The 25,337-nt window shown below is 35.5% G+C and overlaps 3 protein-coding genes across 9 annotated transcripts; 2 read left to right on the top strand and 1 right to left on the bottom strand.

Moving 5' to 3' along the window:
• Window positions 1-981: 981 nt before the first annotated feature.
• Window positions 982-8,438, top strand: LOC108567395 (2-acylglycerol O-acyltransferase 1-like). 3 transcript variants are annotated; one of them, XM_017927823.1, is made up of 3 exons: window positions 982-1,128; window positions 7,147-8,024; window positions 8,089-8,438. In XM_017927823.1, the coding sequence occupies exons 1-3, from the start codon at window positions 1,073-1,075 to the stop codon at window positions 8,244-8,246; spliced, it is 1,092 nt and encodes a 363-aa protein (XP_017783312.1). In that variant the 5' UTR covers window positions 982-1,072; the 3' UTR covers window positions 8,247-8,438. The 3 variants fall into 3 exon arrangements, with proteins under 3 accessions (XP_017783312.1, XP_017783313.1, XP_017783314.1); XM_017927824.1 differs by lacking the exon at window positions 982-1,128 and adding an exon at window positions 2,678-2,983; XM_017927825.1 differs by lacking the exon at window positions 982-1,128 and adding an exon at window positions 6,379-6,465.
• LOC108567394 (kynurenine 3-monooxygenase) lies at window positions 8,434-10,480 on the bottom strand. 2 transcript variants are annotated; one of them, XM_017927822.1, is made up of 8 exons: window positions 10,156-10,480; window positions 10,036-10,105; window positions 9,796-9,986; window positions 9,694-9,742; window positions 9,557-9,644; window positions 8,693-9,500; window positions 8,549-8,626; window positions 8,434-8,504 (listed from the first exon to the last, which is right to left on the bottom strand). In XM_017927822.1, exons 1-7 carry the CDS (start codon window positions 10,201-10,203, stop codon window positions 8,552-8,554), a joined length of 1,329 nt encoding a protein of 442 aa, XP_017783311.1. In that variant the 5' UTR covers window positions 10,204-10,480; the 3' UTR covers window positions 8,434-8,504; window positions 8,549-8,551. The 2 variants fall into 2 exon arrangements, with proteins under 2 accessions (XP_017783311.1, XP_017783310.1); XM_017927821.1 differs by having other exon boundaries at window positions 8,480-8,626.
• Window positions 10,481-10,885: 405 nt separating this feature from the next.
• On the top strand, window positions 10,886-24,983 carry LOC108567391. 4 transcript variants are annotated; one of them, XM_017927811.1, is made up of 19 exons: window positions 10,886-11,197; window positions 14,446-14,628; window positions 15,709-15,849; window positions 16,196-16,231; window positions 16,913-17,095; window positions 17,152-17,295; window positions 17,352-17,666; window positions 17,725-18,039; window positions 18,102-18,416; window positions 18,472-19,116; window positions 19,173-19,453; window positions 19,512-19,734; window positions 21,612-21,743; window positions 21,798-22,121; window positions 22,179-22,505; window positions 22,633-22,728; window positions 22,883-23,521; window positions 23,579-23,902; window positions 23,966-24,983. In XM_017927811.1, the coding sequence occupies exons 1-19, from the start codon at window positions 11,056-11,058 to the stop codon at window positions 24,334-24,336; spliced, it is 5,136 nt and encodes a 1,711-aa protein (XP_017783300.1). In that variant the 5' UTR covers window positions 10,886-11,055; the 3' UTR covers window positions 24,337-24,983. The 4 variants fall into 4 exon arrangements, with proteins under 4 accessions (XP_017783300.1, XP_017783301.1, XP_017783303.1 ...); XM_017927812.1 differs by lacking the exon at window positions 16,196-16,231 and having other exon boundaries at window positions 10,887-11,197; XM_017927813.1 differs by lacking the exon at window positions 22,633-22,728 and having other exon boundaries at window positions 11,056-11,197; window positions 23,966-24,336.
• Window positions 24,984-25,337: the final 354 nt, after the last annotated feature.

Below are 25,337 nucleotides of genomic sequence, written 5' to 3'. Positions count from 1 at the left end.
CAATTATAGTTATAATACTTAAATCCTTTTTTATTTAATCCTAAAACTCTATCCTATTACTTTTATTAACAACAATTTTGCGTAATTTAAAAGTAAAGACAAATAATTGAGCTTGAATCTGATGAAAATTGCATATTTTGCGTGTACAAATTTGATTAATCTAAAGAAAACCATCATACATTTTTCTTACCATTTTCACACGACTGAAGCAGGGTCGTATTAAGGTTATCGTGGGTCCAATGCACCTTTTGACACCCTCTACTTCTCTTCATTAAAACTTAACAACAAAATATGTATTATTGGATTCTAATTCCAAAAACTGATTCGTCTGTCCCAAATAAGTCCCAAAAATTTTCGTGGAACCTAGGCGCTGTGTCTAATTGATAATACGGTCCTGAAATATAAAATCTAGGTCTAGTATAATATAATATCATATTATTTATAATGCTTTAAGATTTTACATTATAAATATTGTATAATTAAACAACGCCATAATATAATATTCAAAATCGGTGGCAATCGCAAGCCCGACAACCGAAATCCCGTCTATCGAAATCCCGGCTAGTTCAAAATCCCGACGTTCAAAATCCCGGCTATGTCAAAATCTCGACTACCATAATCCCGACAATCAAAATCCCGACAGTGTCTTTTATTATTATATTTTTTTACATTAACATTTTTATGGTAGTCGGGATTTGGATATAGTCAGGATTATGGTAGTTGGGATTTCGATACAGTCGGGATTTCAATTGACGGTCTTTCGGTTGTCGGGCTTGCGATAAAGACCCGTATTTGTATCTAATCAGATGCTCTTAATTTAGATACATTTTGATTAGACACAAATACAATACAACGTTTATGCAAAATGCATTTTAAAAAAGCGAACAAAGTTTGAAGTGATTCTTACAAGCTTTTTTACTATACAAATTTTATCTCCACTTCTTTATCGTAACTGATACGAATTCCTAGATCCGGCTCAATCTACTACGAATACGTGAAGTCGTTGCGTGTATTGACACCTTTCAACGTTTAATTCCTTTCCCAATAATCGAATAAGCGTAATTATTTGAAAATGGAGAAAGCGGACACAGGAAGCAACAGCATGGATTTTGCAGAAATTGTGCTCAAGTAAGTTTCGCTTAGATAAAACTTGTTTACATTTTTAGTACACGCACGACTGTGTACCTAATTGGATCGGTCAATTTTGTTATTCTCATGATACAATGCTAAGATAATATTGTTATTTGTGCACTTTCCTCGATGAATAAAGTTCAATATGCAAGGTGCATTATTTTAAGTACTGGAAATAAGAAAATATAGTTTGTTATGGAACAAAGATTGTAGTGTTTGTATTTCAATATTGAAATCAAATTTAAAAAAAAATAAGTTAATTATATTAATTAGAACATTTAATGAATCATATTTGTAGACAATTTCATAATACAAATTTTATATTAACATATACACTTAATCTTTTTAGATAAAAACCCTTCTTTTAACACTGAAAATATCGAGTATTAATAATATAAAGAATCTTCCTTTGATTCATTTTATTCCTTTTGTTGTATTATAAACCATGCACACGAGAGCACTCAGCTGTTAATGTAGAAAGAGTACAGTTTCGTATGAACTCTGTGACTATTCACACGTACCACTAGATAACGTTTTTCTTTGTACTTCCAAGTATAAAGCTCAATTATATTTTTGCCTGGCTTGAATTTTACAAAAAAAAAAAAAAAAACATTACATGACTAACTACTAATAACCAGTTTGTCATCACTTTCAAAATAAATTTGATAAAACTTTATTTTACATTCAATCCACATTATGGATTTTCCGATTTTTTTTTTATTTTCTTAATACACACAAAACAATAACATTGTAAACTTATTTCATTGTATAGATATAAAGTCGAAAGTATTAAGTTTATTTTATTTAAGATTCATTTATTTATATTTAGTTCATTATGTAAACTATATAGAGTTAATTATCATATAGTTAATGAATCTACCACATACATTATTGATTAGTTTCTTTGTTTAGATATGACATTTTTTTGAAGTGGGACATGCATTATGTAAATCTTCTATATAAGTATACAATTAACTACCGACTTTCATGTAAGTTGTTTTAGTATACTTTAAAATAAGTATCCTGCTTCGTGTTAAAAGAATCGCGTGTTGATTTGCAAATTGTTAAAAACAAATATTGTTTTGTCAACAATTTTTTCTATTTTAGTATTGAATGTTTTCTTGTAAGTTATTAATACTAATATTATATATTTGTGAAAATCATCTTTTACTATTCACAAATTATTCACTTCATATGAAAATCATTATTTAATCATTTTATAGTTAATTGAGTGATTGTAACAAGTTGTAAATAATTAGTTACAAAGTGTTTGATTCGATGTTTTTTTTATTAACACTTTGTTAAGTTTATAACAATTGTTATTGTCGCTGCTAATCAGCTTGTTGATACAACTCATTATGTAATTAGAGGAAGTAGCATTTTAATGCAAGAATGGTACTTGGAACGCAACGAAAGGAACAGGTATTCTCGAAGAACAATGTTGAGGGAATTCTTCGTGCCGCTCTTGCTACGACGATGATGATGACCTGTCGGTGGTATCGGGAAAGGATGGAGAGTGGTAACCGACTGAACCGACAATACCAGTTGGAACGGTGTCCGAGCTCGAGTGGGGCCAATGGTATTTAATTTTAAAACGTTTTCTCCCGCACGCGTTTCACTGCCCGTTGGTTGACTCAACAACGCAACACAACATTCTCGCATTCGGAGACGCACAAAAATATAAATCTGTTATTATTGTTCGGGCCATCCGTTAATGAAGACGACGCTACTCTGCTTCATTCGAGAAGGAAATATGTGATTCTGGTCGATTCCGCGCATCACACCACAAGAAAAAACCACGTGTCAGTCGAATCTCACGTTATATGGTGGCATAACAAAGCATTTGCTGAAGGTACACACGTTTATTATTTATTATATTTAGAAATGTCTAGCTCTTTTACATAATTATTCCCATTGCTGCGGAACTTTACAGATAAGATAATATAAAGCGAACGCTTGTTGCGCGGGGAATATGCTTTCGTTTCGACGCGAATTCCAATTGTCCAAGAAATGAAAACTTTCAATTGCAATTATTAATAACATTCGCTATGAATGTAAAACTTACATACTTGTCGATCGCCTTAACCATAACTATATATTTTATAGAAAGAGAAACGCTTATTTATTATTAAATATTAATAGGTATTGCGATTATTCAAAATAACAAACCCGTTTTGTTCATGTAGTCTTAATCACTAATAATGTTTATTGTAGTTTTTGCACTGTTACAACAAAGTGTAAATTAATCATTAATTTGTATTATGTATTTCATCAAAAGATTTAACATTAAGTTTATAGTTTATAGTGACAGAGTGTACTATAACAGTCGGTATTTTTATCGCAAAAACGTACAATGACATGTCTTAGCAAACATCATACGTTATCCACTGATATATTTGATCTAAAACCTCGTTGGCAGTCTGTCAATATTCTCTATTTATTTAAATACGCCATTATTATCGTAAACGTTACGGACGTATATTTCAGATAGAAAATATTCATAGCATGTCAATGCAATTATAACCGGTGGCAATCGCAAGCCCGACAACCGAAATGCCGTCAATCAAATTCCCGACGTTTGAAATGCCAACTGTATAGAAATCCCGACAATCATAATCCCGACTATATCAAAATCCCAACCATATTAAATTCCCGACAACCATAATCCCGACTATATCGAAAATGTCTACATTAATATTTTTATATTATTCCGGAGCGTAGTGACTTTTAAATTGTTATTGTTATTTGTTATTAAATTCCATAATTTTAAAGATTTATTATGAATAATTCAACAAAATCAACTAAATTAATAATAATTTATTGTTATTAATTAAAAAAAAGTGTAGCACATGGTGACTACGCTATATTCGGTATTTTAATACAGTCGGGATTTTGATATAGTCGGGATTATGGTTGTTGAGATTCTGATACAGTCGGGATTATGGTTGTCGAGATTTTGATATACCTAATTTTTTGATAAATTTGCAATTTTGTGAAATCTCATTGCAATTTCTACCTAGTTATAAGAAAATCTTACAAATATATTGATCAAGTTAATTTATTATTAATACTACTACTATATTTGGAACTATATTACGTGATTTGGACTACTAAATTCTAATTCTTGCTTTTTTTTTGTAATTTCAAACATTCAAATTTTCTAACAACTTAATTTTTCCTTTTTTAAACAAGCTAGTTTATATAAACCAAAGTGTAATTAAAATTTAAATAAGATTATTTGATAATTATTTAAGTTCTTTAATTCATTATTTATTTTGTGTAGATAATTCATAATTTGTGTATCATGCTTGTATATTTTTGGAATTATCATTAATATTTTATCAAAACTATAAGATTTGTACTTAAAACTCTACAGAAATTTGATCTGCTACACCCAAATTATTAGTCATGACAGTCACGTACACGTGTTGTTCGTGCATTTCAATTTGTTAACAAGTTCATACTTTTGTCCAAAGTGATTTAAATGCATCAGATAATAGACTTTTACAGAACGTAAAGAAAGTTAACACAAATGAATTCAAATTACATTTGGTTACAATTTTAGTTCTATTAGATGTGGTGCGTTACCGCATAGGCTCAGTAGGCGCGCGCCTACGACCTCTTAAATTAATGAGGCCTCTAAATTGCCAAAAACTGGCTAAATGAGCGACAAACCCACATGTATGCCATCCCATAACAACAAACTCGAGTTTTTCTCTTAAATAAAGTTAATTTAATGCTAAAAATCGCCAAAAGGAACGTTATGATTTTCTTAGTAGGGTCAATATGGGGTGTCCAATTCAGGTTGCGCCTAGGGCCTTACAAAGTCTATTAGTTTAACTCTAATAGACTTTGTGAGGCTAATATTCGTTTATCGTTAATAATTATGCTTAATTAAGGAAATCATTATTCACGAGTAATTATTGCGAAATTTATTATTTTGAAACAGGTTTTAAATGTTAACCAGTAGTATTAACCCAAATAAAGTTGAATTAATGTAATCGAGTTTTTTTTCAGCTATATATTGAGTAAATTTATTTCGTTCTTGGCCTATACGTGTATTTTTTTAGTGTTTGTTTCGAAGGTAAAAATATACAGGTTTCATTGAACTTTTCTCTCTCAGCTTGGTTTTGAAAACAATATCATTTGTATAATATTAATTACGATTTTATATTCATTCTATCAGAGTTAATACAATAAAACTATAATAACTAGTGTATTTTTATTATGAACAATAATTCAGATAATAATATTTTTGCACTGGCAATGAAATAATACATAATTTGTCTATATTTATCTTTCTCGTACACAAACGCTGTGTACATTCATAACATCCGGATATTGTACAGAGATTTAATCAGATAAATGGAATGAATTTAGGAGAGAACAACATTATTTTCAAAGCGCGCTTGCTCCATTGTTTCGTAAGGGCAGAAGAGTACGGCGAAACAGGAAACGGCTCATTGTGTTTAAATTTCATCGGGGCAGGAATACATGCATAGAGAACGGGCCTCGAATTGTGGGTATAGTATTTTTCAATTTTAAATCACTTCTTTTCTGGATATATCCAATCTTTATTAGTGTAAAACGTAGTTGTAATAAATTAAATCGTGATATAAGTTTCAATTTGCACCTGTTGCAGTGCGTATCGATCCAAGAGATTCATTATAGTAAGTTTACCGGATTTAGAAAGCGTATTTGCATATATTTTGGAAAGCGTTTCGTAACAACATTTTAGATCGTCCGATCATTGATTATAAATTGCGACTGCATAAATATGCATAAATTTTGAGAATATTATTATAAACAAATATATATAATTTATGAAATAAAATTATATTTAATTGGTGTAATTTTGTATAATTAATTATCAATAACAGATTTTTTTACATCGTTTTTCAATTTATTAATAATAATAATAAAATAACTATGTCAACTTATTTCTATTTTTGTAATTGAGACTAGAAGATCAAATGCAACAAGGACACCGAATGCGCAATTAGAAGCGATTACATAAAGGTATTTAGTCTCAGGCTGTTGACCTAAGGCATTGTTCGTATTTGAATGGGAAGGAAGCACAAGTAGCACTGAAATAAATTTTAAAATTTATCATACGATCCGCGAGAAAGTATTTATTTTTTGCATTGATTTCGTAATGTAGAAAGCACCTTAATTCGCTAATGTTCGTTCAAGGTGAGGCTCTAATTCAATAAAGCGCGATGAAAATAAATTTTCAATTTTACTCCGCAACTTTCTCGTTTTACTCTGCGGCGGATGCAACGGAACACAGCACGGACGATAAGAGAATATCTCCGTTTATCAATATTGATTCGAGTGAGTACCGTTCCGCATAATTAATTATACGCTACATGCACTTATCGTGTAAATGAATTCGGTGCTTTGCTGATGTGATTGAGATCTCATTGGCTTCGTTTCAGAGCAATCAACAAACAATGTAGCTTATAAACGTACCTAATATTGTTCTATTATGTTATAATCACGAGATATGAAAGCACGAGTCGGCCAATACTTGATTAAATTGGTGATTTACATTGGTTGTTTTAAAGTTCAAGGCAAAGATTAAGTAATATTATTGTAATTAAAATTAATATAAAGGTTATTTATTCGTGTCATTAGCAGATAATGTTTTACATATTGAAAATGTCGTTTGTCATTATAGTCAATCGTTGTAAGAGTTCTATCAAAATTTAAGGATTTATGTAATAGAAGCATGTTTATCTGTAGCAGCTCTGTGGTATATTTTTCAATTTTCTTGATGGTGATGGCGTGCAAGATGAGGTATACAGAATATGAACATGTTTTTGTATATGATTGTTGTTCTCACTTATATCATTTACTTATGCAATGAATGCATGGAATGGTCATATTATACAATTATATAAATTGGATAAGATGATTATTCAGAGTACACAAATTGCTTTGATATATCAATTTGTGGTAGCTATTTAGGTAATTTGAGTTATTTAATTACATATCAATCTTTTTATGTTTCAGAATAATGAAGTGCCTGGGAGTGGAATTTGCTCCGCTGAACATTCCGTTCAGACGGAGACTGCAGACTCTAGCAGCAGGTTTCTGGTTCATAACTATGGTACTTGGAGGATTCGCCGGCTCCATTTTAGCCGTGTACTTGGTGCTCTTCACCCAATACTGGTGGTTGACTCTTCTGTACCTCTTCTGGGCTTTGGTTATGGACAGACACACGTCCGAGCGTAGCGGCAGAAGAAACGAGTGGATGCGCAGCTGGAGCTGGTGGAAATATACCAGAGAGTACTTCCCCACTAGCTTGGAACGCGTCCCCTGGATGACCTTAGACAAGAAAAAGAATTACCTCTTCTGCTGCTATCCGCACGGGATGCTGTGCACCGGGCCTTTTATGGCCTTCGGTACGAACTACGGAGGTTTCGATCAGTTCTTCCCCAACCACAAGACACACATCATCACCTTGGATCAGCACTTCAGCATGCCGTTCTTCAGGGAGCTGGCGCTCGGCCTGGGCGGCTGCAAGGCCACCGCAAAATCCATTTCTCACATCCTGAACAAGGAGGAAGGTGGTAATGTTGCGATACTTATGGTCGGCGGAGCTACCGAAGCGTTCTACTGCAAACCCGGCGTGTACAAGATCATCTACGACAAAAGGAAAGGCTTCATCAAGATCGCAATAAGGACCGGAGCGCCTTTGGTGCCGGTGATATCGTTCGGCGAGACGGATCTGTTCGATCAGCTCGAGAACCCCGAAGGATCCTTGCTGAGATCCGTGCAGGAATGGCTGAAGAAGTACATCGGTCTGGCGCCGGCGATTCCCGTCGGTCGCGGATTCTTTCAGTACACGTTCGGAATGATTCCGAAACGGAAACCGGTCCACACAATTGGTAACCTGTCCATCGTCTCATCCCAAAACAATAACATATTCTAAATGGTATTTTTTATTTGCAGTTGGTCAACCGATGGAAGTCGAGAAGAACGCCAACCCAACGCAAGAGCAAATCGATACTCTGCACGAGAAATTCAAGCAGCATTTGATTAATCTGTTCGAGGAACAGAAATATAACTACGTCCAAAATCCCGAGCAGACGAAGCTCGAGTTTATTTGAAGTGCTCGGCGACTTGCAGTTTGCTGTATTTATTCATGATCACAGTGATACATAATTAATTAGGGAAGGAGATCATACGTAAGACTATTTAAGAAAGTTAAGGCTCAATATCGTTTTTAATCTGTTAAGGAAGCTAAATCGTAGCTTTCTCGTTTGTTTATATAAGAAAATATATATGTTACTTAAACCGTTGCTATTTTTTTTTATTTCACTTACATATGATCAGGGAAGGAATTAACACGCACTTCTTTTAATTAACTAAAATAGAAAAGAATGTGCATTTTTGAACATTTCAACATTACTTTTTATATAATATTACACATAATATAGGATGCTAAGAATATGGATAAAATAATCGAAAATGCGCTAGCCATTAGAACCTGAAATATGCAAACTATATGAATACACACGGCGATCATATATAGAAAAGGAAATCAATAACTGACCCGGTTTTGCCATTGTCGATTCTGCATGCACTGATTGTAACCCATCGAGGTGAAAGTAACGGAATTATACAAGGGTATCCAGATACCCGGAAAGCATCTGTACAGCGTTTCATCCACGGACTTCCTCAACCGATAACTCGTTTTAGTGACCAAATCGCGCATCTCTTCGTAATTATACATTGCGAGATCGCATATCGCGAAAACATCTTTCCTCCTCAATTCCGTGAACCTCTCGAAAACCAAATCGACGTTGTCGCAATGCCTGTCCAAGAGATTACTTAAAATAGAACAGTCTTCGAAACCAGCGTTCATTCCTTGCCCGTAAAATGGAACCATCGCGTGCGCCGCATCTCCTATCAAAAGGAATCGCTTTTGGTGATACGGTTCACATTTCACCGATATCAACGGCAACGGTTGTTTTCTAAAGAAATCTTTGATAAGTTGACTCGAAGTGGTGAGCGCTAAAAAGTCAGGGAATGTGGTGTTAAAGAATGAGAGCAATTTGTCGCTCGTTTTTAACGCATTGAACTTTTCAAAGGGCATGAACAGTGTCACTGTCCAACTACCATCCAAATTCGGTAAAGCTATCATCATGAACGTTCCTCTAGGCCAAATGTGGAGATGGTTAGGAACCATGAGATGGCCATGATTGGAGTCTAAAGTTAGCTCGATGTAACCGTGATCGATGAACGTTTGAGAGTAATTTATTTTACATCTATGTTGCATGACTCTTCTAATCACGCTGTGAGCACCATCAGCAGCAATCACAAAGTCTGGGTTTAAACTAAAATGTTCGCTCTTTTCAATGCTGCAACATAATATATAATGTAATATAGTGATAAAGCACATTATTAGTTAACAAACTTTAGAAAAGTTATCTTTTGATCCGTGAAATCCGCATCGACTAACTTGCAATTAAAATTTATTTTAATATCACTTTTATTTTCCATTTCTGCAAATAAACTCAAATAAAATATGCAGATGTATAATATAAATAATACCTTGAATCAATAATTTGTTCAAAAAGTTTCGTGAAATCGAATATAAGCACTGAAAAGTTATTTATTAATAATCTATCATGATTATCAAACGCATAATCACACTTGTCCATTTATAGAATCATAGGGAACTGATTTGGTATTTCCGTTAACATCATGTATCAAACGTCCTTTCATCGGCGTTGAGGCTTTAAGAACTTCATCTTCTAGTCCAATAATTCTTAAAGCTACTCTAGCTCGATTTGAAAGCGCCAAATTTATAGATCTTCCCTTCGCTACTTTCATCTTCCTGATATCTGTAAAACCAATAACTTCGTCTCTTTAAATTAAATTTTGATCACAAACCTTGACGTTTCTCAAACAGCTCCACTCTGTATCCTCTATTCGCCATTATATTTGCAGCCAAAGAACCTACCTATATAACCACTTATGATAATATTTCTCTAAAATACAATTAATATTTACCAGCCCAGCTCCAATAATGGCAACCGTTTTCTGCTTGTCTTTATCCATTTCAAATGATCGTTTGTATATTCTAACTAGATTCTATCGGTGTAGCATAGTACGCTCGTGTATTTATAGGTAATTTGATGCAGGCGATCGTAAGATTTCACACGAAGCCGATCAGATTACTGAATTAGTGAGTATCACATTTACTCTGTTGTGAATTTTGCTGTTAATCCATTATAACGACTGAACACACATTGTCAACACAACATTTATCGAATAGATAATCAATACTATTCTTCAGTAGTTTAAAAAAAAGTTATCTTAAGATAAATATTCTAAAATAATTATTTCTAATGAACTTTCTTCAACGTGATAACTGTCATCTGAGATAATCAGTCGTTGTTCAAAATACTTATGAATAATTATGAAATATTTAAAGGTGTCCAAATATAATTATTGACTTTGTAACTCACTTTATGGAAGTCCAAAAAAACTATTAATTTATCTACTATACTATATATGTCAATGTAACTTTGTTGAAACATTGATAATTTTGTCATCTATAACGTTGTCTATTTTGAATATTGCAACATCATCAAATTGTATCAAAATACTATAGTCATTGTTTCAACGTATTGAATTTGTTTCAACATAGCTCAATAACTTAGTGAAAGCGATGATGTACTTGAAGGAAAGGTTGGAAGTTTGGACGTTTCAATGGTGTTGGACGAATGCCTGGGATGCGTGTATGTGAGTTATGTTGTCGTGTAGGATGTGGGAGCAATCTGTAGATGAGTGTTTTTTATCCGGGGCGTCGTTGAGCCTACGGTTTGCTGCTGCGACGGTGGTGGTGGTGGTGGGAGAGGGATAGCGTCGCGACGTTCGGCGTCCAAGATCTCAGTAGTGGACTGCAGCATGTGGTGGTGGCTTCTACTCGTGGCAGTGGTGACGGCCAAACGTGGCCCGACAACCCATCAAGATCCCGTCATCGAGGAGGTCACGGCCAAGCAGCTGGAGCGCGTTCTAGCCGAGAAAGACTATGTGGCCGTGTTCTGGTGTAAGTACAAGAGTAAAGCATCCGCATCGTTTCAACTCCCGGGGCGCGTAACACTAGACGCGGTTGTTCTATCGCTTTGGGAGTCTGTGAGTTGGACCTGGTCTGTGGATGCCATATCCCGATTTGGCGCGACCACCAGTGTGTGTCTATGTGTGCGTGTATATATGTGTGTGTGTGTGTATTTGTGTATGTATATTTGCATGTGTGCGAGAGAGTGTTCGAAACGGCCGCGACGAGCGTACCTTTAGAACCTCGCGGAACTCCACGGCTCGCTCGTATCTTCTTTCACAAATAATACCACCACCACCTACTACAACCCATCTATCCACGTGCATACACACACACACACGCCAACACTCACGCATGAATATTGACGTAACAGCGAATGTATTTCTAAAGCACCCAAGACCAAAATATTTCATCAACATACACACAATGGCGAAACCCCTGAAAACCGAGAAACGAAAACTAACATTCTCGAAACAAGACTAAATATACTCAAACAATGAATGCCAAAAGAACCTCCCATTGGAAAGATAAAAAGTAATTCGATCTCCTTCAAACTCCTACATCAGAGTTTATACCAGTATTACAAGTTGTTTTCATGAATTAACTTGACTGTTGCTTGAAAAGTCTTCAGAATAAAAAAAAAACAATTGAACCTTGTTCAAGATCTTTCAAAAACTTAAAAGAACTTTGAAAGCTCATCTTTTACATATTTGTCAAATTTACTTTAGACCTAAGTAAAAAAAACGTGATTTGAATACAATTGAAAAATCAAAAAAATTATTTTTTCAAATTAAAACTGAACTAAACATTTAAAAATAATATATAAAATAATTGTAAAATTTGTTGCAAAAAGCTATAATACAACAATAGTTGTATCATACTTAAAATAATGGATAGTTGTATTATCAAATGTATCAAATATTTTCTTGTATAATCAAACTATTTAAATTAAAATTGTGATAATGAAAAAAAAAGTACTATTTTGTTTCATCTATAAGTTTAGCAAAATGAAAGATATGAAGTTATTTCAGATGAAAAGCAAGCAATGTTTGGACTATAATCGTATTAATGCATGCTCCGAAATTCAATATTGTCGACCGTTTTAACAGCAACTGACCCTTTTTGCGGAGCCTTAATGAAATTCCAAACGAGATTCAGACCATCCCTTTAGAAATAATTTATCAAATAACCGTGCATTACATGTATAATTTCATTATTTATCTCCTAATATTAAAATGATTAATTTAGTATTTACTAAAAGCCTTGATGCAATTCTTCTATTAAAAAAATATAAATATTATTATGATTTAACCCATAATATGTTTTTTTTCTTGAATTAGTTGCTGTATAAATAATTCTATAAATAGCATTTGAAATGTGCAGTTATCTAAATACGATTTTATATGTTATTTTAAGAACTAAAATAACATTTATATTACAACAGTCAACAATAAGACTTACATAGTTCAATTAAATTTAATCTAATAGTAATCTTCATTAAAAATAACTTAAAATAAAAATAATTTAGAAGTTTGCAGTATTGAATACTTATCTATCACTTGAGTATAATAAAAAATGTAATCAAATATATTTTTTTTTGCAAAAAAAAATAATATGACTAAATTTTGGAACATTCAGTAAAACATTGGAAATAGTTGAATTGTATGAGATTTATTAGATGCTCGGTTATTTTTATATAATGTATTCAGAGTATGCGAACTTGAAGTGCTATAATTAACATTACAAGTTCGTTGACCTGATTGATGCTCAGTTTACATAAAACTATTTTCATTTTGATCGAATCCACTAATGACCTTAGTTTTATAGGAAAAACTGAGCGCCGCTTCGAACACAATTGAGTGAATATAGTCAAGTTATATTCTGTTGGTTTTCCATTCTCAAAATCTATACTATTGACTATTTCCTACCTACTAATAAGTGTGATGTTATTATTAGAATAATAAAAAGAAAATACAATAATATTTTATTAATGTTAACTGTTTCAGGTTTTATAATAAATAAAACATTCATTTTTTTTTATCAAACATACATTTATTTAAAATAGTTTATTAGTATCAATCTTGTAAAATGCCCAATTTATAAGTAAACTAAATATTTTTAAGTTGAATTCAATATGAATGCAAACAAAATGCATGAGTAATGTGCAAATATCACTGATACAGCAGAGAGTAATAAAGTTTAAAATACATCTGTGGAAGTAAAAAAAAAACGACTAGTATCATCTTGTAAAAATAATGAAACGTATTATGTTTATGTTCAAATAGTTAATTTTAGATTGGCCGGTGGTTGACAAAACTGTGGTTAGGATAATCCTTTCAATTCTCACCGACATTCTCTCTATATGTTTCAGCTACTCTCATTATCTGTCCTTCTCTAACTCACAGGTTCTACAATTTCCATCTCTTTTATTTCTCTCTGCGCCATTTTTATTTCGCACCATTCGCTATTTTCAGAGAGGCGATTTATAATTTCAGTCCCAACATCTGAAAACTATTTTCACACGATGTAAATGTTTCAGTCGCGTTACGCAATGACGCCACTTAAATCGTGAATGGATCCTTTTCATTAATTGCACTAATGTAATTCAATAGTTTATTTGCATAGAATAACATCTTGAAAACTTAATAAATTTGCAACAATCCTATATACTAATTAATACTAGCTGTATATTATGAATTTCAAATCAAGCGGAGCAATAAATTTGAATATTTTCTACATGATTTTAATTAAAATTTTGTAAACATTGTATATAAATTATGAACATGAAATTATGTATTTATTGGTGGTATAGTTTGAATTAACGATTTGCATAAACAAGACGGATCGTAACGTAAACCAGGCACCAAATTTATTGAGTGCAAATCCATTAATCGGCAGCTCTGTGCACTTGCCAAAATCAGTTACGTATTCGACCCTGTCGATTTTTTCTACTTTGATTTATCCGCACTTCGAATCAAATATATATATAAAAAAAATAATACATAGAAAAAAAAACTAGATAGAGGAGAATCTGTTGATTGCAGTGCCTAAAAATAAGCTATAATTGTTACTGATCTTCGTGCACGCCAGTATTATTTACACGTTGAGCCGCATAAATCGTCGGATTTATGTAGTCGTTTACGAGCATTCTCACTCGGATGCTTCTTTTCGAATCAATAACTATTTACGTAACCGGTTGCAATTGTTTACGTGTTCATCTCTGTTGTTTGATGTTTCAGACGCTCGCAGCTGTACCACATGCGATCGAGTTCTGCAGGAGCTGGAGCAAATCGACGACGACACAGACTCCTTTGGGGTGGACTTCGTGAAGATCAACGACAAACGATTGGCGAAGCAGTATGGCATCAAGACCTTCCCTGCCCTCACCTACTTCAGGGAGAAGCAGCCGATCATCTACGAAGGTGAACTCATCTGTCTTCTCTTTCTTTTTTTCCCCTATTTTTTTGGCTCCAAATTTAAACAGTTCAATTAAGTGTATTTTGGAACGAATCTGCATGTATTACAAGCTATACACTTGGCACAATTCTGCCTAGTCCAGATGCATTCTTGAACACAACATTTTTTTTTATCTCATAACAACGAAGCACGTTTCCAATTACATTAAAGTAATATTGCATATTTAGGCAAAACAAAAACATGATTGTAATTTTCTGTTATCACCACTTATTAGTAATTATAATATGAATATTAGTTTATAATATCAGAATTTTAATATTTCTTTATATTTATATATTTTTTTAAAATTATGGTAAATCTGAAATAAATGTTGAGCAATTAGTGGAAGAACTTGACGCTTGTTGGATGAAAATTAGGATAATATTTGTAATCGAAGCGATATTAAAAATAGTGGACAAATGTAAGACGGAATCTATTTCTGTGGGAATGGAAGTTGACTGACACAGATTTCAGGAATATTTTTCTTTTTCCGATTTGGGCCCAAGGTGGATTCATTCGGTGTGACCTATATTAAATTAGAATATATGTAAAATAAACGCGGGGACACGGGACCGTGAATTGAGCAACACTGTCGCTCTTTCTTCCTGCTCGTTTCGCAAAGTCAAACAAAAAGTCCTTCAGCTGAGATCGACGTATCCGTGTCCGGAAATTCGAAGGAATCTTTCGAAGGATTAATTGAAGTACCATCTATTTCTGAATGTCTGCCGCAAATGCCCAAATCGCCTAACACAATAAAACGCTGCTATTCTAAGCCGCGCAGCGGGGCACACACACACACACCAAGAGAGAGAGCATTTTAGTGAACGGCTATTTTTAAACACATTTTCCGAAGCTCTACTCATCTCATATGATCCGAGATGCCCGAGCAACAAAAAAAATGTATATAAATATAGTTAAATTGCCGTTAGGTTTTCTTTGGACAGCAACAATCTATTCGTGCATTTACGATAAAAATATTCGCAATGTATTGAATGTCGTTTAGAGGTTTGCAACAAGTAGATTTAATGTATGGTTTATGATTGCAGGTGACTTGATGGACGAGGAGAATGTCCTGGACTTCTTGACAAGTCTAGAGGCTATGGATCTTCCTGACAGGATAGAAGAAGTGAACGCCAGAATCTTGGATAAGATCGTTGAAGAAACGGACTATGTTGCCGTCTTATTCTGTAAGTGATAAATTATATTGTAGCCCCCATCGCGGTCTAAAAATATTCAAGATTCAGGCCATTGTTTATTTGCTAGCACATAAAATTAAATTTCGGCCTTTTTTTTCTCTCTCTCTGTCGTATTTTCTTTTTTCGTTTGGGCCGCTGTAATGTAAACAAAGTTGGGTTGGAAATAAAATGAAGAGAGGAGAGGAAAAATTACGCTTTTTACGTAATAATATTTGTGAATAACTGTTATCGTCGGTGGGTATTGTTTTTTTTATTTGGGAAACGAATGGTTATTAATTATAGATTAATTATGTGTTAATTTTTATAAGGAATGTCGTGTGGTGTGGGCATGTTTCAGGTCCGGACTCGAATACTTGTACACGCGGGGGAGTAAGTAAGTAGCTGCCATGTTGTGCTGTGACATATGTCAGGGCGATTAATTCGGGGGCGGTTCTAACGTTGCATAATTAGCAATTACGCGTGCGCAATGCGCGTCGCTCCGCCCCTGGGTACGCCCTAACGTCATGTGTCGCGTTTTGAACAGGCACCAAGCATGCGTCAGCAGCAGAACGTACACCCCCAATAACTGTGTTTTTTTCTTTCAATCGTCATATTCATCAGCGTCTAATAAATTCCAATTCTGTAGGATAATAGTTTAATGATTTTTTTGTTGTTTTTGTTTCTTGGTTGGTGGTCCTCCCCTCCGCAAATTAATTATCACGCCCTCATTTCATCAATTGTTTTCGCCCCACCCCTTTCTGACTTATTTTTTATTTTCATATCATATTTTTTTTTGCTGTCTTTTTGCATGACACCGAGCACTTTGAGACTTGAAATGAAGACTTAATAATAAAATCTATTCTTAAAATGTCGACGCTCTAAAATTACACCATCGTAAATCGAACCGTAGATCTGCATTAAACGAGATGCGCTGCCAAACTATTCGCAGCGCGCGTCTTAATAGCAATTAATAATAAAGAAACCAACATATTTAATATCTACAAAAAAAATCAAACGTGGAATGAACCCCCATAGGCCAGGGTTTCTTTGCTAATTCGTATTGTGCATCATTTAGATAAACCAGAGTGCAAAAAATGCTCCAAGGTGTTGCAAGAGTTGGAGAACATCGACGATGAGGCCGACCAGCTGGGTATTGGATTTGTCAAAATCAATGACGAAAATCTTGCAGAGGAGTACAATCTTGGTCAACTTCCAGCCCTTGTCTACTATAGACATCAAACGCCCATCATCTACGAAGGTGAGACTTTAACGAGTGCAATTAATAATATTTAAAAATTCGGGTAATTTTTGTAGGTGAGCTGACAAGGGAAGAAGATGTTTTGGAATGGTTGGTCCAGCACAAAAGCACTGGAGATGATGAAGACATCATCGAAGACGTCACCTCCAAAACTCTCTCCACTCTCATCGATAGCGTCGATAACTTAGTCGTACTTTTCTGTAAGTCTTAGTTTCCATTTCAAGAATTCGTTCGCAATTGAAAATTTAATTTGTAGATGATCACGGTGACGAAGATTCTATGGCCGTGTTAGAAGAACTCGAAAAGATTGATGATGATTGCGACAAGCACGGAATTCAATTTGTCAAGATCGACGACGAAGGTGCATCTGATGACTACGGAATCGACAATTTACCAGCAGTGGTTTACTTTGAAAGGGGTATTCCTAACGTGTACGATGGTGACCTGGAGCAGGAAGAGGAGTTCTTCGAATGGCTGGTGCAGCAACTCGAGAAAGACGAAATCGAGGACGTTACTGACGAAATGCTCGACAAACTCATCAACGATGGGAAAAACGTCGCTGTTCTATTCTGTAATTAAAACCGTTCCGTCATGTTGGGTATTATTTCTAAATCTTGTTGTTTTTGCAGATGATAACGAGGATAGAAAGTCACAGCGCGTCCTCAACGAGTTAGAAAATATCGATGACGAATGCGACAAACTCGGCATCGTTTTCGTGAAGATCGACAACGATGACGAGGCCAAGGAATACGGAATCGAAAAGATTCCTTCGCTTGTTTACTTCGAGAAAGGCATTCCAACCCTCTACGAAGGCAATTTGGAAGAGGAGGAGAAGGTCCTTAAATGGTTCGAGCATCAAATCAAGAGCGACGAGATCGAAGACATCAATGACGAGATGTTGGACATCATCCTCGAAAAAACGCATTATGTTGCTGTCCTCTTCTGTAAGCCACTTAAATCTAATTGCATTTACCTTGTAAATATTCATTTACGTATTCATTTTCAGACGATAAAGACCAAAAGAAGAGCCAGAAGGTCTTGCATGAATTAGAGAACATCGACGATGAGTGTGATCAGAACGACATTGCCTTCGTTAAAATCGATGACGACAATGAGGCCAAAGAGTACGGAATCGACACCATTCCCACTTTGGTGTTCTTCGAAAAGAAAATTCCTCACCTCTACGAAGGTGATTTAACTAAGGAGGAAGAGCTTCTGGGTTGGTTGCTTCACCAGAAAAGACACTCCGAAATTCCAGACATCACCGACGAAATGATGGATCGTCTCATTGAAGGCACCGAATATCTTGCCGTTCTGTTCTGTAAGTTTAACGTAACATTTCGAATTCACTTTATAACCAATCCATATTTATTCAGACGACAAGGATGACAAACAGGACATTCGCGTTTTGAATGAAATGGAAAACATTGACGATGAACTCGAAAAGGAAGGCATCGTTATTGTGCGTATCGACAACGACGCCGAAGCCAAAGAATTCGGAATCGATCATTTGCCAACGTTGATCTACTTCGAGAACAAAATTCCATCGTTGTACGAAGGCGATCTGATGAACGAAGACGAAGTTCTCCAATGGTTGATTGAACAGAAGAATTCCGCAACAATTGAAGAAGTCACCGATGAGATTCTCGAGGATTTGATCGAGGAACACGAATACGTTGTTGTTTATTTCAGCGGCAAATGCGAGGAAGGCGAAGAGTGCGATAACATTTTGGATGAACTCGAGAACATTGATGATGAGCTTGATGAAACTGGTATCATCTTTGTGACCACCGAAGACCTGTCTCTGGCAAAGAAGTACGGCATCAAGGGATTCCCTAAACTGGTGTTCTTCAGGAATAAGGAACCTTTGATTTATTCTGGCGATATTGAAGACGAGGATGAAGTTTTGGCTTGGTTAACTGACGAAGACACCTTAGAAATCCCAGATCGTATCGAGGAAGTTAACAGCAAAATGTTGGATAAACTTTTGGTGGAGAATGATCACGTTGTTGTTTTCTTCTGTAAGTTACTGGTAATAAGTTGTGTATTTGTATATTTCAATTGAATTGAATTGCAGATAAAGAAGGCGATAAGAAGTCTCAAAAGATTTTGCAAGAACTGGAGAATATCGATGATGAGTGCGAGGAGAAGGATATTGATTTCGTAAAAACTTCCGATGATGGAATCGATAAGGAATATGATTTGCCCAGTTTACCAGCATTGGCTTTCTACAGGCACAGATTCAGGGATATTTACACCGGTGATTTAATGCACGAAGAGGCAATTTTGGAATGGGTTTTGGATTTGCATGACTCTGCTCCAGATGTAATTGAGAATGTCGATAGAAAAACGTTGCAGGTCAATTTTTATACTAGTTAACATATATTAAGTGTATTTATTAACGATCAGCATTTAGGTTTTGATCAATGATGTCGAGCATCTCGCCGTGTTCTTCTATTCGGACGATTGCGAACAGTGCGATGATATTTTGGACGAGCTCGAAACCATCGACGATGATACCGACAAACACGGAATTCAGTTTGTGAAGAGCAAAGATTCTAAACTGGCTTCGGAAATTGGCATTTTCAGTTTTCCGGCACTGGTTTACTACGAAACCGGTGTTCCCATTATGTACGATGGTAAGAAAGTTTTAAGATAACATTGACTAACAAGGAAACGAAAGGTTACTTGATCTTTCTCATCAATTCATTCATATCATGTGCACAATATTGTAGGGTTGTGAAATTGAAAAAAATCACTCTTATTTTATAGGTAACCTCAAAAAAGAGGAGAAAGTTCTGGAATGGCTTGTTGAACAGAAAAGTAAGACTATATTTGATTTGTTTTTGGGTTTTCTTTTTTTAAAAATATCTTGACCGGGTCTATTCTCTCTCTATCTATCTGTTAAATGTTGGTGACTTTAATATTAAAACAAAACGAGGATGCGCGTGCTTTGCTTAAATTGGTACAATGTCTATTATCAAAGAAAAAGGAAAACTGGGATTTTTTTGGTGTGGTTGTTTGCATGGGGGATGCATGTTGCCTTGATGTCTTAGGTGATGACGACAGTAATGACGATGACAGTGACAACGACGACGACGACGACAATGATAGTGATGAGGATGATGATGATAGTGGTAATGATGATGACGATGAAGACGATAGTGACGACGATGATGATGATGACGATGAAGACAATAGTGACGAGGATGATGATGATGATGACGATGAAGACAACAGTAATGATGACGACGACGATGACGATGAGGATGTTGTTGATCATCTGGTGAAAGGAAAGAAGCCGTCAGGTAACGGCGGTAGTGACCCTTAGATGGACCTGTGGACGAAGTAGACGCTGCTGGAGTGGGCGTCCCTTGTCTGTGCATGTTTCCTTCCCATGCTGCATGCAGGGCATAGTGTCAGACTCACTCCTTTTGTTTACGTCTAATTTCTTTCTACTAACTGCTAAAACCAATGAAATTAAAATATCATAATAATATAATATCTCTCTGAATATTCTGTTGCGAGTGATGAATCTGACATTATGTTTCCTGATGCAGGCGATGGTTGTTTCTACGTCGGGTTAGGCGGGAAGAATCAACTTCCGAAATCTGCGTCCTACCAGCCGTACCAATGCTGTCCGAGCAAACCGAGTAAAGGGACGAAGGTGGCCAAATTGAACCAACCGACGAAGCAAGTAGTAAGTCCGAAGCCAATGCAAACCGTTCGCAAAGATGCCAAAGTAGTCAAACAGCCTCCGCCTCCGTCGAAACAGAAAGGCAAAGACATGGCCATTGCCAAAAAGGATAAAGGCAAGAAGGGCTTCTTCGGGACTGGTAAATATATATGGTGGTGGTAAGCACTAATTCTAATAAATCAAAAAACATGTTTTCCATGGTGAAGCCAAATGATGCCTTCGATGATGTGATCTCGGAGATCAAAATTATTCTTGTTAATCTGCTCTTATCTGAAGCTTTTCGAGTGAGCCGTTTTCCTTTACATTTTCATTTTTACTTTCTTTAATTTCATTTCATCAATACTTATAATTTCTATTTCATAATATTATTATTTATTATTATTTCTTTTCTTTTTTGAATTATAAAAAATTGTCTTTTTAACCTACTGTTAAGATATTTTTAAAAGAATTGTTATTTGTTAAGTTTAGGCATGTTATTTTAGTTAGCTGCATGATATAAACCACCGCGAATACAATTGCAACATAAAACCTATACCTACCAAAGAAATCCTCTACGTGTATATAATCGATGTTTCAATTGAATTCTAAGTGGGGGGCAATTTGTTGATAACACCAAAGAAATCGCAATTCACTGCCGCGCCGTGCAAAGTGTCTTAAGAAAGAGAAAGCATAAAAACAACATGTAAACTTTGTTATCCAATAAATTGTTTTTCTATTCTATAATCTTATTATTTTCTGTCGACGAGCCATTCCAAAACTACTGAGCCTCTCTTATCAGACTCAATAGAACATGTCGTATGAATAACTAAAAACATTTAGGTAATCTTCTGGACGAGAGCGAAGTACTAGAATGGATGATGGATCAAAAGAATGATGCCAGCATCCAGGAAATCACTCGTGATACACTTTTCAAGTACATTGAAACTAAGGAATTCCTGGCCGTGATCTTCTGTAAGTTCAGCGATTTTCAATATGTTTGCAAATTGTTCTCACAGCTGTTTTAAGACAACGAAGAGGACACAGACAGTCCAAGAATCTTGAGACACATTGAGCTGATAGACGACGAAGCCGCCGAATACGGAATCAAAATTGTCAAAGTTAAGGATCTGCTGATGGCAAAGAAATATGGCTTCAGGAATCCACCAGGTATCAGCTATTTCCGTAAAGGAAAAATGATCAACTACGATGGTGACATCGATGACGAAGAGGAAGTTTTGGACTGGTTAACGGATCCAGAGAATATGGAACTTACCGATCACATTGAAAAGGTTAATAGGAAGATGTTCGAGAAGATCAAGAAGAGCTCCGATTACGTTGCAGTGTTTCTTTGTATGTTGCTTTTATTTCGATTTACTTGCTTGTACTTAATAAATTTTATTATTTTAGATAGCGCCGAATGTAAGCAATGTCCAAGAGTTCTAGCAGAGGTGGAGCATATAGACGATGAGGCTGACTCAGCTGGGATCAACTTCGTTAAAATCGATGATAAGAACTTGGCCAAGCAGTACGGAGTGTTTGCTTTGCCAGCCATTCTCTTCTTCAAGACCGGATCAAAAGAACCTGTCATCTACGCCGGTGATTTATATGATGAGCAACAGATTCTGCAATGGCTGTTGACCCAAAAGGATCCCGCAGGAGAAATTATCGAGGCGACAGGTGGAAGCGATCTTCTGAACATGATCGAGGAGGAGGAAGCCCTGGCAGTCTATTTCTGTGAGTACATTACATGTCATCGGTTACACAACAACAACATGATCAACTTCAATACAATCAACAACAAACATATCTCGATGTCGTAAACTGCTTATGCACTAACAGGCTCTAAAATCTATATGTACAGGGAACAAGACACTTTGTGATATGTGCGACAATCAACATAACAACAAAAAGGTCCATAAACATCACGCAATCTCTACAGAAGAATCAGGAACGAACGGTATAACGAAATTATGAAAATTAACACCCCGTAAATAATTGGTTTTTTTACTTTTGATTGCTGTAGTAGTCTTAGCTAACTGTGCTTTGGTCGAAGACCCTTTGTGAATGTATACAATTCATTACTAATCATTATCAATTCAAACCAATTTTAGATACTGAAGATTGCGAGCAATGTACCAAAATTTTGGAAGAACTCGAAAATATTGACGACGATTGCGAGAGGCACGGCATCACATTCGTGAAAACGTATGACGTTAAAGTTGCCGAACGATTTGGTACCACCGACATGCCTCAGCTGATGTACTTTGAGAATGGCGTAGGTGGAATCTTTGAAGGAGATATTGTTGAGGAAGAGGAGGTTCTGCAGTGGTTGATTCAACAGAGAACCGAGGATCGGATTGAGTTGATCACGCGAGTGATGTTGGAGAATTTGGTTGAGGATACTCAATACTTGGCTGTGTATTTCTACAAGCAGAATTGCCATATTTGCGAGGAAATACTCGAGGACTTGGAAAACGTTGACGATGAATGCGATGTCTACGGAATCCATTTAGTGAAAATTCAAGATCCGCAATTGGCGAAGAGATACAGCATAAAAACGTTCCCGGCTTTGGTGTACTTTAGAAATGGTAATCCTTTACTGTTCGAAGGAGATCTGCAGAACGAGGAATCTTTGCTGGAGTGGTTAATAGATGATGATAACCGAGAATTGGCTGACGAGATTGAATCTGTCAATGAGAGGATGCTCGGAAGATTGCTGAACGAATCGCCGTTCTTAGCTGTTTTCTTCTGTAAGGCTATTTTGTTATGGGTTTACCGATCACGTTATTATAATTGTTGAATTGCAGATGATGATGATTGTCCGGAATGCGAAGAAATTCTGGAGCAGCTGGAAGAAATCGATGGTGAAGCCGATCTGTTTGGCATAGATTTCGTTAAAATCTGCAGCGCCGATGCTGCCGCTGAGCAAGGATTGCACACTCTGCCTGCTCTGATGTACTTCAGGAAAAAGACTCCGATGGTTTACGATGGCGACCTCACGCAGGCGGAAAAGATTCTTGGATGGCTCACTTCGCAAGATGTTTTTGAGATCAAAAACGAAATAGAAGAGGTCAACAAGAAAATGCTGGAGAAACTCCTGGAGGAGAACGAATTCGTCACGGTGTTTTTCTGTGCGTGTCCTCCCGTACGTTTTTCAACGACGAATCTTAATTTGGGTTTCTTTGTTTTCGCAGATGAAGTGCATTCGGAGGAGAGCAAGGTGATTCTGGAGAAATTGGAGAACATCGACAGCGAGACCGACAATTTCGATATAACGTTCGTGAAAATGGCGGACGCTCGGTACGCCAGGAAATGGGGTGTCACTCATCTGCCTTCAATTGTGTACTTCCGTCGACGGTTTCCGAGCATATACAGAGGTGATCTCAAATCAGAGAAGGACGTGCTGGAATGGTTACGCAAGAACCGTTACCGGCAGCCGGAACTAAACATTTTCATGTACGCCCTTCTGGCAATCGGCATCGCCTTCGTCACCTATACAGCATTCCTGCTGCAGTGTTTCAAGACACACCATCCTCCGCCCACGCAACATCCGAAGCAAAACTAATTTGGGAGAATTTTTTCTTATTTTTTTTTTTTGGAAATGAAACTCCCGAATTGATGATAATTCTGTTACGAATGAACGGTGCGGGTGAATGCAACTTATTTATTTATTTTGTTTACGTTTCCGGCGAGCGAATGAAGAATAAATACTCAAACACTATTCATCCCCTTTCCTACCGGCAACAAGTATCTAAGTATATTTTAGATAAGCATGTCCTTCGGACCAAAGTATTTTCATATACATACTTCATGGACACACATAAACACACACATCAAATCACTCTTTCGAGGTTGTTGTTATTTTTTTACAGGCAATAAACAGAGGAACAAAGCACACATGATCAATCATCTAAATGTTTAATTTTAGTTAAACTGTAAATAAGAAGAAACCAAAAAAAAATATATATACTTGTAAATAAATACATTAATTTACAACTATAGTAAAGTATAGTTCATATCTATCTTACTTAATCGTCCAAGCGATAATACAATATTAAAGATGTGCAAATCATATGTAATCAAAGTGACTAAAATGTGAAGACGAACAATATAAACAAATGAAGATGAGTTCGTTAATCCTGTATCTCAGCATTTGGTAACTAACAACAAATTGTAGAATTAATAGAAAACAATATATACATGATGCAAAAACGTAACGGTTTTAGTCAAGGAACAATTGAATTCCCCAAAGCGCCTCTAATTATTCATACCTTATAGCTGCATTATAAACCGTTAACAGTATTGTTTTCAAGTACTTAAATAAAACAAAGAGTATTTCATTTTTTTTTATACTGCATTTATCAGTAGCAATCTTTAGGTTACTAATTTGAATACAAAAGGAAATGAAAGTAAGAACCTATAATAGTATACAAAAAGTACCACTTATAAGAAAAACATGCAAAAATAATAAACTATATTTACTTGTGAATTGTGATGCATAACCTATATAGACATTATCCAGTATTATTGCAGCATAAGACAAAAACTACCTATATTTTGTCTTAT

Source organism: Nicrophorus vespilloides, unplaced genomic scaffold (assembly GCF_001412225.1).
Source record: "Nicrophorus vespilloides isolate i.1.1-1 unplaced genomic scaffold, Nicve_v1.0, whole genome shotgun sequence".
NCBI classification, from domain to species: domain Eukaryota; kingdom Metazoa; phylum Arthropoda; class Insecta; order Coleoptera; family Silphidae; genus Nicrophorus; species Nicrophorus vespilloides.
This window is presented reverse-complemented; position numbering and strand designations above follow the sequence as displayed.

Excerpts from the sequence above, each read along its gene's own strand:
- LOC108567395 (XM_017927823.1), top strand. The coding sequence starts at position 1,073 with ATGGAGAAAGCGGACACAGGAAGCAACAGCATGGATTTTGCAGAAATT. Across the intron at positions 1,129-7,146 it reads TTTGCAGAAATTGTGCTCAA|AATAATGAAGTGCCTGGGAG; the intron begins GTAAGTTTCGCT and ends TTTATGTTTCAG. Across the intron at positions 8,025-8,088 it reads GAAACCGGTCCACACAATTG|TTGGTCAACCGATGGAAGTC; the intron begins GTAACCTGTCCA and ends TTTTATTTGCAG.
- LOC108567394 (XM_017927822.1), bottom strand. The coding sequence starts at position 10,203 with ATGGATAAAGACAAGCAGAAAACGGTTGCCATTATTGGAGCTGGGCTG. Across the intron at positions 9,743-9,795 it reads ATGATTCTATAAATGGACAA|TGCTTATATTCGATTTCACG; the intron begins GTGTGATTATGC and ends ATAACTTTTCAG. Across the intron at positions 8,627-8,692 it reads ATCGACAATGGCAAAACCGG|GTTCTAATGGCTAGCGCATT; the intron begins GTCAGTTATTGA and ends TGCATATTTCAG.
- LOC108567391 (XM_017927811.1), top strand. The coding sequence starts at position 11,056 with ATGTGGTGGTGGCTTCTACTCGTGGCAGTGGTGACGGCCAAACGTGGC. Across the intron at positions 15,850-16,195 it reads CTATGTTGCCGTCTTATTCT|GTCCGGACTCGAATACTTGT; the intron begins GTAAGTGATAAA and ends GGCATGTTTCAG. Across the intron at positions 17,667-17,724 it reads AAACGTCGCTGTTCTATTCT|ATGATAACGAGGATAGAAAG; the intron begins GTAATTAAAACC and ends TTGTTTTTGCAG.